The 10,961-nt window shown below is 38.0% G+C and overlaps 1 protein-coding gene across 7 annotated transcripts in view; it reads left to right on the top strand.

The window, feature by feature from the left end:
- The first annotated feature begins 3,049 nt into the window (after nt 1-3,049).
- LOC107720116 (serine/threonine-protein kinase TAO2-like) overlaps nt 3,050-10,961 on the top strand; it is a 27,897-nt gene continuing 19,985 nt past the window's right edge. Inside the window, exons 1-8 of one of the 7 annotated variants that reach the window (XM_016527762.1) lie at nt 3,050-3,511; nt 5,090-5,230; nt 5,316-5,387; nt 8,288-8,389; nt 8,549-8,594; nt 8,714-8,810; nt 9,764-9,877; nt 10,008-10,099. In XM_016527762.1, coding sequence (XP_016383248.1) covers nt 5,099-5,230; nt 5,316-5,387; nt 8,288-8,389; nt 8,549-8,594; nt 8,714-8,810; nt 9,764-9,877; nt 10,008-10,099 — 655 coding nt within the window. In that variant the 5' untranslated portion in view covers nt 3,050-3,511; nt 5,090-5,098. Of the gene's footprint in view, nt 3,512-5,089; nt 5,231-5,315; nt 5,388-8,287; nt 8,390-8,548; nt 8,595-8,713; nt 8,811-9,763; nt 9,878-10,007; nt 10,100-10,491; nt 10,566-10,961 lie in introns of those variants that run through there. The other 6 variants (XM_016527768.1, XM_016527735.1, XM_016527727.1 and 3 more) reach the window with 6 other exon arrangements.

Raw genomic sequence — 10,961 nt, 5'->3', positions numbered from 1 at the left:
AGTTACTTTAAAAAAGTAATCTGATTATGTAACTCGAGTTACTTGCAGTGTTGGGCAGTAACGCATTACTTAGTAATACGTTACTGTAATTTGATAACTTTTTTAGTAACTGAGTAATTTAATGCGTTATAATTTTCAAAATAGTAATTAGAGTATAGTTACAAGCCGAGGTCTCTATATGTTACTGCCGTATAGAGAAGAGAGAATAAGAAACTTATTTCTAATCCCAAACTTAGTATGCACCAAGTACAGTACACTAAAGTATGCAGGGTCTCAAAGCTAGGAGACTTAGACTTCAGGCCAGTGTGTATTTCCAGACAAACACACGTCCAAATCTAAACAGTAAAATAATGCTTACTCAGACAGTGCATATAAAATTAATTACATTAGCAAAGAAATGGAATGAAAGAGCCTCAGGCTGAAGGAAGTGTAAATTCACGTCTGTACAGTAGAGGGCGCCGCTCAAACTAATCACATGAAGAATATGATGCAGGAGAAGAAAGTTCAACACTATTCAGCAAAAACAAAAATGAAACACAAATGTGTCTTTTTTGCTTATTAGTATGCTTGAATTGGATCATTGAAGGTCAGCAGCAAAGACACGGTGATTGAGTGTTTATTGTCCTTTTGCACAGACACACTGTTTTCCTGTTTGATACTGTAAAGCTGCTTTGACACAATCTGTATTGTTAAAGCGCTGTATAAATAAAGGTGACTTGACTTGACTTGACACTGGTTAATAAAATGGGATAAAATACATAAATGATATTTGTCTTATTTAACATATTTAATTATTGCAGGTTTGTATAATATTCTGAGTTTGCATTTGACAGTTTTTATTGATTGTGAGGAACACTGAATGTGTTTGTGTGCAGTGAGATGAGTAAACACACGTTGATATTTAGTCTAGAACTACAGTAAGATCATGTTCACACACAACGCTCTGCACTTACTCCTGATTTCTGTCACCATGGCAACACCAGAGCTGTCACTCAACACATGGAAGCAAAGTAACTCAGATGTTTCCTTCTAAATTAAAAAGTAATGCGCTACTTTACTAGTTACTTTAAAAAAGTAATCTGATTATGTAACTCGAGTTACTTGCAGTGTTGGGCAGTAACGCATTACTTAGTAATACGTTACTGTAATTTGATAACTTTTTTAGTAACTGAGTAATTTAATGCGTTATAATTTTCAAAATAGTAATTAGAGTATAGTTACAAGCCGAGGTCTCTATATGTTACTGCCGTATAGAGAAGAGAGAATAAGAAACTTATTTCTAATCCCAAACTTAGTATGCACCAAGTACAGTACACTAAAGTATGCAGGGTCTCAAAGCTAGGAGACTTAGACTTCAGGCCAGTGTGTATTTCCAGACAAACACACGTCCAAATCTAAACAGTAAAATAATGCTTACTCAGACAGTGCATATAAAATTAATTACATTAGCAAAGAAATCTGCTTTCATAACAATATAAATAAATAAGTTATAGTATTCTATTATTAAAATAATAAATTTTATTATTAAAATTATTAATCTTAATTTTAAAAAAAAGTGTGACATGACATGTGGCCAAGTTTGGTGACCCATACTTGGAATTAGTGCTCTGCATTTAACCCATCCAAAGTGCACACACACAGCAGTGAACACACACACACCGTGAACACACACACACCGTGAACACACACCCGGAGCAGTGTCATAATCATAGTCATTAATCATAACTTAATAATATATATTTATAAATATAAGTTGAATTAGCATCTTAAATTGTTTTCATGAGGTATGCAAGTCAAAACCACATCCTCACCTAAAAATTAAATAGATTAATTTAATTAGTAATATAAAATTAATAATAAATTATAATATCAAAATAATAAATTGTGACATTATTCATGTTAAACTTAATAAATTAATAATATAATAAATTATAATTACCAAATTAAATTAAATTAGCAGAGTAATTTGTTTTCAATTAGTATTTCAATCAAAACCATATCCGCACCTAAGAAATATTACTGTAATTTTCACTGAAATGTTACTTAAAGGGATACTCCACCCCAAAATGAAAACGTTGTCATTAATCACTTACCTCCATGTCGTTACAAACCCCTGAAAGCTTCGTTCGTCTTCGGAACACAGTTTAAGATATTTTGGATGAAAACCGGGAGGCTTGTGACTGTCCCATAGACTGCCAAGTAACTTACACTGTCACGGTCCAGAAAAGTATGAAAGATATCGTCAGAATAGTCCATCTGCCATCAGTGGTTCAACCGTAACGTTATGAAGCGACCAGAATACTTTTTGTATGCGAAGAAAACGAAATTAATGACTTTATTCAACAATTCGTCTCTTCCGTGTCTCTCCGCATCACCATAGCGCCATTTTAGAGAATATCCGCTGAATCAAACAGCGTACGCTCTTCTGTGTCAGCCGCGACACAAGGATACGTTTTCTGCATGTATTTACACTTTGATTTGAACGAAAACAGCGCATCCGTGCAGCGCGGCTGACACAGAAGAGCGTACGCTGAGTTACGTCTTCCGCCATTTTGGAGAGTACCCAAGGAGCGTAATCAGCGTAATCAGCGTTGTTTAGGCTTAGGGGAAAGCGTGCGTATGCATTGTCATACTCTCTAAAGTGGCGGAAGACGTAACTCGGGGGAGAAAAATTGTTGATTTACTACGTTTCTGGGTCTGGAAACATTTCAGTTGTGTTGCTGTCTATGGAGGGTCAGAGAGCTCTCGGATTTCATCTAAAATATCTTAATTTGTGCTCAGAAGATGAACGAAGGTCTTACAGGTTTGGAACGACATGAGGGTGAGTAATTAATGACAGAATTTTCATTTTTGGGTGAACTATGCCTTTAAGACATAACACATAAGACACTCTTTTTCGCCACCTGCTGGCGTATTTATGTCATATGAAGAAATGGTCATTGAACGAATCAGTGAACAAATCATTTTGGTGAACGAACTGAAAATGAACGAATCTCTTGAAAGAATCAAAATTTCCACCACTAGCTGTAATGAAACGCGTATTTACAGACGATTAGAAACCCTTAATTTGCGCTTCACCCGCACTTCCGGTTTCCGGTCGGCTCCCGCCCCGCTCCGCCATCATGAAGTCCTGAACAAAAAGCGAATGAGAGAGGAAAGAAAAACAGGGATGGAGCTGTCGATGACAGAAAGAGACGAACTGCACGCCTGACACCGACGGCATGAGCAGAAACGAAGCCCACACTCGCGGCGGAAGCGGAAAACCGGACTGTGGTTTAAAGAGCTCGCTGACAGTCAGCTGATCGAGTCCGTTAACGGATCACGGCGGTATTACACATTCACACACACATGAACGGCAGTGATCGCGATCGTGGCGTTAGAAGTCTATGGCTCGCGGTTTGAGTCGGTCGTGTTTGTGAAGTGAGGCGGGAAGGATTGGCGGGATTCTCCTCAGCAGGCCGGTGCTAGGCTAGCTGTCTCGAGCTAGCCGCAGTGGATCCCGCACACCACGGTAAGACCGAGCCCACAGCTCCTCTAACCGAGCTCCGCTTTCTGTGCTGCGAATGCTGCTTCTGATCGTTATTGTTATTATGGGCTGTGTCGCATATATTCATCAGGCTCCATCAAATGATTGTGTAACACCATGTATTATTATTTAACCCTGTCAGGCCTGACATAGGAACATCTATTTTCTTTTAAATGGAACAGTTTATTGAACCTTTATACAAAATATAAAGGAAACTCTTGAAGTGTGGAAATGTTTTGTTTTGTATCATATTTGATACATCAGGCTTTAGTGGCTCATACAGTGTAATACAGTGAGGATACGGAGCATGAGACTCAATATGCATTTTGCTGCAGATTTCTATAATGAAAAAGAGTGATAAGGGAATTATACAAATGAATATATTAATTAATGAATTACATGAATGTACCTCTGAAGGTTCTGACTATGGATGTCAATTTTCGATCATTTCCATGATCGATCGTCGTTTAAATTAACGATCAATTAATCGATTAATCGTTAATCTTAATGCTGCAAAATGCGTCCATGCATGACAGGATGTGCAAAAGTTACTTTAAAAAAAACCCCCCGGCTTTCTCACCCGATTTAAAGTGGATTTAGTCTGAATAAAATGCTAGTAGCAGGATTGTAAAATGAATAGATGTGATTATGATCATTTGATAAAATGAAGAGAGCTCGTTTGAGATCATTTTACTTTGTTGACTGTTTCCTATCCCGACACGGAGACCGCTGAACGCGCCTCTTTAAATGGTTTCGTGGTGCTCGTCACCGTCTAACCCTCTAATTTTGCAGGTTTATTTTATTGTCATTCACTTTTTATCACTGTTTTCGCATCTAAGGGAAATGAAAGATTTTATGGCCATGAATTAAGAATTTGTTCGATTTATTAATTTGTTCCCTCATTTTAGTTAAATCATGGGTTATTTAAGGAACAAAATTAATGGCACATGGACAGTGGCCACAAATTAACAAGTTGTAGGAACGAATAGCCTATCTGTCCTGTGTCCCGCAGCCCTGCAAAGCGCAGACCTCGATATGAAAGAATTATCTGGGGAAATGACTGTTACTACATTTCTATTGCTTTCCATGTTGAAGAACTTTGTGTTGTTTCTATTTTAATGTACTCTTAAAGTTTAAATCACATTAAAAGCTTAATTTGTACATTATGAATGAATGATGATGCATTTATACCGTAACCGTCACTCACAGCCGCTCGCATGTGTTTTGCGCATGAGCCGCATGCAGCCCAAAATTAAATGGCTTAATCGACCATCGATAGCTTTAATCGATTGCATCTCTTATCGACAATTAATCAATCATCGATTAATCGTTGACATCCCTAATCTCAGCCAATATTGCCATATCCTAACAAACCACACATCAATGGAAAGCTTATTTATTCAGCTTTCAGATGATGTATAAATCTCAATTAAAAAAAAAAATTGACCCTTATGACTGGGTTTGTAGTCCAGGGTCACATATTTATAGCTGTGTTCACTCCATTCCTGTTTCCTCGGATGTTAATGTGCAAACTCCCTGTTGTGTGTGTGTGTGTGTGTGAAGGCGCTGGCCATGCCGTCGAGTGCGCGGGCTGGGAGTCTCAAGGACCCAGAGGTGGCAGAACTTTTTTACAAGGAGGATCCTGAGAAACTCTTCACAGACCTGCGGGAGATCGGCCATGGCAGCTTCGGAGCCGTCTACTTTGTGAGTGGCCTTTAGACGTTCAGAAGTGCAGCACATCTCAGTGAGCAGAGTCTGTGCCTCACGTGTGTTTGCACGCTTCTTACAGGCCCATGACATCTGCACCAATGAGGTGGTGGCCATCAAGAAGATGTCCTACAGTGGCAAGCAGTCTAATGAGGTGAACACAAACACACCAACACAATGCTCCTACATCTTTAGTCAAACAAAGCAGTGTGACTCTGCTAGAATCGGTCTTCAAGAAAACTTGAACATCATGCTGGTGGCTTTATGTAAGAGCAAGATGATGGCTCCCTTCCAAAACCTATTGAGCTGCCTACCTGGAAAGCATTTTTTTAGGTATCATAGGCAGACTTCTGACACCAAGGATGTTTGAAAATGTTGGCAGAATATTATACTGCTTTCAGTTTGAGTGCAAACGCATTTCAAAGTATACCCTGTTTGAGGAAACACAAGCACACTGGAAAGTAGCGCTGCATGATTTGGGGGGAAAATGCAATCGCGATTTTTCTGTTCAAATTTTAAAATGCAATTAAGTCAAAAAGAACAACTGGTTTGTTGTGCTTGTTTGTAGGGCTACATAATTTGGCCAAAAACAAGAAATATCAGCAAAATAGTTCCGTCTGGTAATAGATATACTAAATATTTATAAAATAAAAAGTGTTGCATTGTTAACTTGGCTTCTTGCTAACATCGAGCTCTATTGAAATAGAGTGCATCAGTCGAGTTCCTGAGGTAAAAATCCCATTTATTTTCTCCATACAGAACTTATTTTTAAGTGCTAACTTAATCATGGTTAACAATGGAATTCCTGGTGAAAAACTGTTACCCATGATTCTGCAGAGAAATCTCCACCAATCAGAGAATCTAAACAAGCAAATCACACCAGAAGAGCTCTGTAGCTCCGCCAGCTCACACAAATCACTGCCAATGAGTCAGTCTTCCTACACTCTAATATATATATATATGTGTGTGTGTATACATATGTATGTGTGTGTGTGTGTGTTTTAACTTAAACAATGGTTTACTAAACAAATTGCATTTTCTTTAAATAAATTCTATTACAATTAAAATTCTTAGGGATAAAAATCTACCTCAGCTTCTGCTCTAAACTATATGGAGCCCTTTTACTTTACTATAGGTTGCAGTTAACAACAGAACCCAAACCTAAATTCAATTGCTATTTATTTTTAACCATAATAATCAACACTCAAATTAAAATTTGTATGCAAACATGTAAATTGCACATAATGCAGATTTGTTATACAATTTCTGTTTGTTGTTGAAATATAATTTACACACTTGCTGTCATAACTTGTTTCATAAAATACTTATTTAATTGTTCATTAAATATTTAAGTAACAGGTAAAGTAAAATATAATGAAGTATATAGTCTAATATTTCTCAAAATGCTCTTCTCTAGACTTCATTTCTCTAGCAAATACCGAGCTGTGGACACTGATGACTTGCCTGAGGGAAATGAAATGCTGCGTGACATTTGCTTCTGCTCTAAACTATATGGAGCCCTTTTACTTTACTATAGGTTGCAGTTAACAACAGAACCCAAACCTAAATTCAATTGCTATTTATTTTTAACCATAATAATCAACACTCAAATTAAAATTTGTATGCAAACATGTAAATTGCACATAATGCAGATTTTTTAAATTATACAATTTCTGTTTGTTGTTGAAATATAATCATTTACACACTTGCTGTAATAACTTGTTTCATAAAAGACTTATTTAAATGTTCATTAAATATTTAAGACACCACTAACAGGTAAAGTAAAATATAATGAAGTATATAGTCTAATATTTCTCAAAATGCTCTTCTCTAGACTTCATTTCTCTAGCAAATAACGAGCTGTGGACACTGATGACTTGCCTGAGGGAAATGAAATGCTGCGTGACATTTTGTTTACAAGCTGTTTTAATGACACGTCTTTCTGTAATTGAAACACTGATAGAGCGATCACATGAGATGTTCATTCATGTATATTTTGTGTTATAACTAGTAGTAAAGATGAAAACTGAGGCGTTTATACAGCAATCTGTCTCGCCACATCAAAGAGCACCAAAATGCCATTTACTGTCTGAATTTTTTGAAAAAATTGATTTATTTGTTCTGTACACATGCGTACCGAACAAAGACACGTACCGACAATCTTCAGTATGAATACGTGTACCGTTACACCTCTAGTAAATATACATACAACCAACATAAAATGAATAGGTTTATATTTCTCTGTCATGTTTAATTTGATGAGGCCATTAATGGGATTGTAGTTCTTTCCCTCATTAACGCTGGGTGAAGTGCTCAGTCTTGTACTTTTGTCCAATTTTAGAATCATTTTTTGCTTCAAATCAAAGTTTGTAATCTTGTCACTCTCATGTTTTTTGATCACGGCTTATAACTCTTAAACAAAGACTTCTATGGAAAAACACTTCCAGAACCAAGACCAATGAAAAAGAGCACTCCGTTCTGAGTTGAGTCATCTCGAGCCGTTTTTTTTGTGAGGTTATAGTTAGGATGCTGCCTATGTAGGCTTGAGACAGGAAAGCAGCTCAGTTCATAAGCGCTCATAGAATACCGTTTCTTATGTTTACCGGCATCTTACCAAGTTCTGTTGTTTTCCCCAGCATTGTATTCAAATTATGCAAATCATGCAGCGTCTCTCTGGCTAAGTTTAAGTTTATTTGTTTACAGGGGCAATGCACATTAATAAACATAACTGTAAATGTGCCAGAATTAGCCAAAAATGCTGTTTTTCATCTGTAGACCCTTGACCGAATGTTAAAAGGTCAACCTAAAAACAAAGAAAGAGCATCATTACACATGTACACATCATATGAAAAAAGAAAAAATTACAGAAACATAAATGCACAATAAAAACCGCTACTAAAATATAAGTAAATTATCTAGACAAAGTAAAAATATGAGGGAAAGGAGAGAGTAAGAGAGATGGCAACAGGAGAAGGCAACATAGCCAAGGAAGTCTACTGTCAATACGCTCAGTAGTCCCGTGATTGTTCCATTGTTCTCTCGTTCCTGCTGCAGAAATGGCAGGATATCGTGAAAGAGGTGAAGTTCCTTCAAAAGCTGCGGCACCCCAACACTGTGGAGTACAGAGGCTGCTACCTGCGTGAACACACAGCATGGGTGAGTGCTTCTGTGTGTGGGAGAGAATGCACTGAGCTGCTAACACTGTTTACATTTACTACAGTAGCGGCCCCAAACGCACCACCTGTCACTTGCTAACAGCACTTATACCTTTTCTTTCTCTCCACCTTCCTCTTTTCTGTGTCTGCTTTCCTGCAGCTGGTGATGGAGTACTGTCTGGGCTCGGCCTCGGATCTGCTGGAAGGTGAGTGAATTGTTTCTAAAAGCACGAGGATGCTCAGAGCCATTCGTCGGATGCAGAAGTGTAAAATGATGCAGAAACAAAAAACAGGATCCCGTTGTTTTCTTCCTCTTTCCCCTCAGTGCACAAGAAACCATTACAGGAAGTGGAGATTGCAGCAATTACCCATGGTGCATTGCAGGGCTTAGTATACCTCCACTCGCACAACATGATTCACAGGTACAGAGCCGCTCGATTCTTGGTTTTAACAAAAGCATGGTGTGTGAGATACATATTGTGTTCAGTAATATTTTAACTGTGGCTTCAGCAATGTGGAAGCTGACATGATGGAGCAAGCGATGTATCATACAAGCGTGCTTTTTTCCCGAATATCAGCAGGATTCTAAATGTAATATTGACTTTATACAACGGTTCTTAAAAACAAGACGTTAACAGTGCGATTTACATTTTAGACACACTATTGTCTATTTTTACTCACATTGGCAAACTAAACAGTTCCAGACAAAGTCGCAACAGAGCTGAATAAAACACAGATGTGTTTTGTTACTGAATGAATCTGTCTTAATGAATGAATCAGTGATTCAATGAGTTAGTTATAAAGACAGTCACTTGCTTCTTGAAGAATTGGTTGAGTTAATTATTCAATGACTCACTGGTGAAGGCACCTATGAGTGGTTTAGGTTCATATTTAATTTTTTTAAAAAGCATTACGTTTTACAACATTCAAAATATTGTATCTCGTAGCATTATTTATACAGTTTCAATTGCAGTGTTGCAATACATCCAAATGCTTCTTTAAATGCAGCTTCTGTGCCACTTCTGCAGTGTAAAAATGAATTTTGTTGGTGCTTTGCTTATTTCATATGACTGGTAACTTATGATTGTAGTTATTCATTGTTGATTTATTAACTTGAAATAAAAGATGATTTATAAATCTAATAAGGTTATAAAACAGTGCTCAGAATGGCGCGAATGCCCCAGGAAATCAGTTTTAGGTGGCAAATGGTGTCCCTTAACGAAAAAGTTGCTGTGAACTAACCAGTGCACAGAATATTAATATTGGGGAGTCAGCTGTCAAAGACAGGCCTAAAACAGTCAAGGTACCAGCTCAAAATGTCTCTGCTGTCGCCTTCAGTTACAACAATACACTAGATATGTTTCTTCCTCTATAGAGATGTGAAAGCAGGGAACATCTTACTGACAGAGCCTGGCCAGGTCAAACTGGGAGACTTCGGCTCCGCCTCCATTGTTGCTCCTGCCAACTCCTTTGTGGGCACACCTTACTGGTACAAAACACTTCCCATTCCTTACAACAGCACATTTGGCAGAAATACACTCTTAATTTAATTAAGTGGTTTACTCTGGCGTTAGATGTGTCTAATGGGCAGGTATGAGTGAGTTGTGCTGTGTTTGCAGGATGGCTCCAGAGGTCATCCTCGCCATGGATGAAGGCCAGTATGACGGGAAGGTTGATGTGTGGTCACTCGGCATCACCTGCATAGAGCTTGGTGAGTCTGCTCTGCTGTCCAGAGTAGGGTTTGAATGATCGAGTCCGATTCTTACCGATTCCTAGTTTCGATTCCAACATAATTATTTCTCTGGATTTAAACATTCTTCAAAACATTTGGGATAATGTAAGTACACAAGTCAGCAAAATATATAACACTGTTCTAGTGGTTTTTGGATATTTTAATAAAACATTTTTACATATTGTGCCTTTAAAAGTTTAAAAACATTGCTGTAGCAAGTCAGCTCAAAAACACTTCCCATTCCTTACAACAGCACATTTGGCAGAAATACACTCTTAATTTAATTAAGTGGTTTACTCTGGCGTTAGATGTGTCTAATGGGCAGGTATGAGTGAGTTGTGCTGTGTTTGCAGGATGGCTCCAGAGGTCATCCTCGCCATGGATGAAGGCCAGTATGACGGGAAGGTTGATGTGTGGTCACTCGGCATCACCTGCATAGAGCTTGGTGAGTCTGCTCTGCTGTCCAGAGTAGGGTTTGAATGATCGAGTCCGATTCTTACCGATTCCTAGTTTCGATTCCAACATAAAAAAAAAAAATGAAGTCAGACATTTATTCTGTGTCTAATTAAATTGCCATCAACTAATCTGTTCGTCCAGCGAACATTCAGTGTAAGTTCATATCAGCTCTAAGAAAGGATATTTTCGTGGCCACAGAAAATATCTTTCCTACAGTATTAATGCATTAGAGCATGCAGCTGGATCAGAAAAGCCCGGCGGGTCACTGAAGTAGAGGTCACACCTCTCGAGGGTCAAAGAGCCAATGGAAAGCTTACGACTCTGTCTCCGAACATGGTCATTTGCATATGTAACTGGATTGGATGTTGATGCAAAGACACTAAAC

The sequence above is a fragment of the Sinocyclocheilus rhinocerous genome, unplaced genomic scaffold (genome assembly GCF_001515625.1).
Source record: "Sinocyclocheilus rhinocerous isolate Xijiao unplaced genomic scaffold, SAMN03320098_v1.1 scaffold792, whole genome shotgun sequence".
Lineage (NCBI taxonomy): Eukaryota > Metazoa > Chordata > Actinopteri > Cypriniformes > Cyprinidae > Sinocyclocheilus > Sinocyclocheilus rhinocerous.
This window is presented reverse-complemented; position numbering and strand designations above follow the sequence as displayed.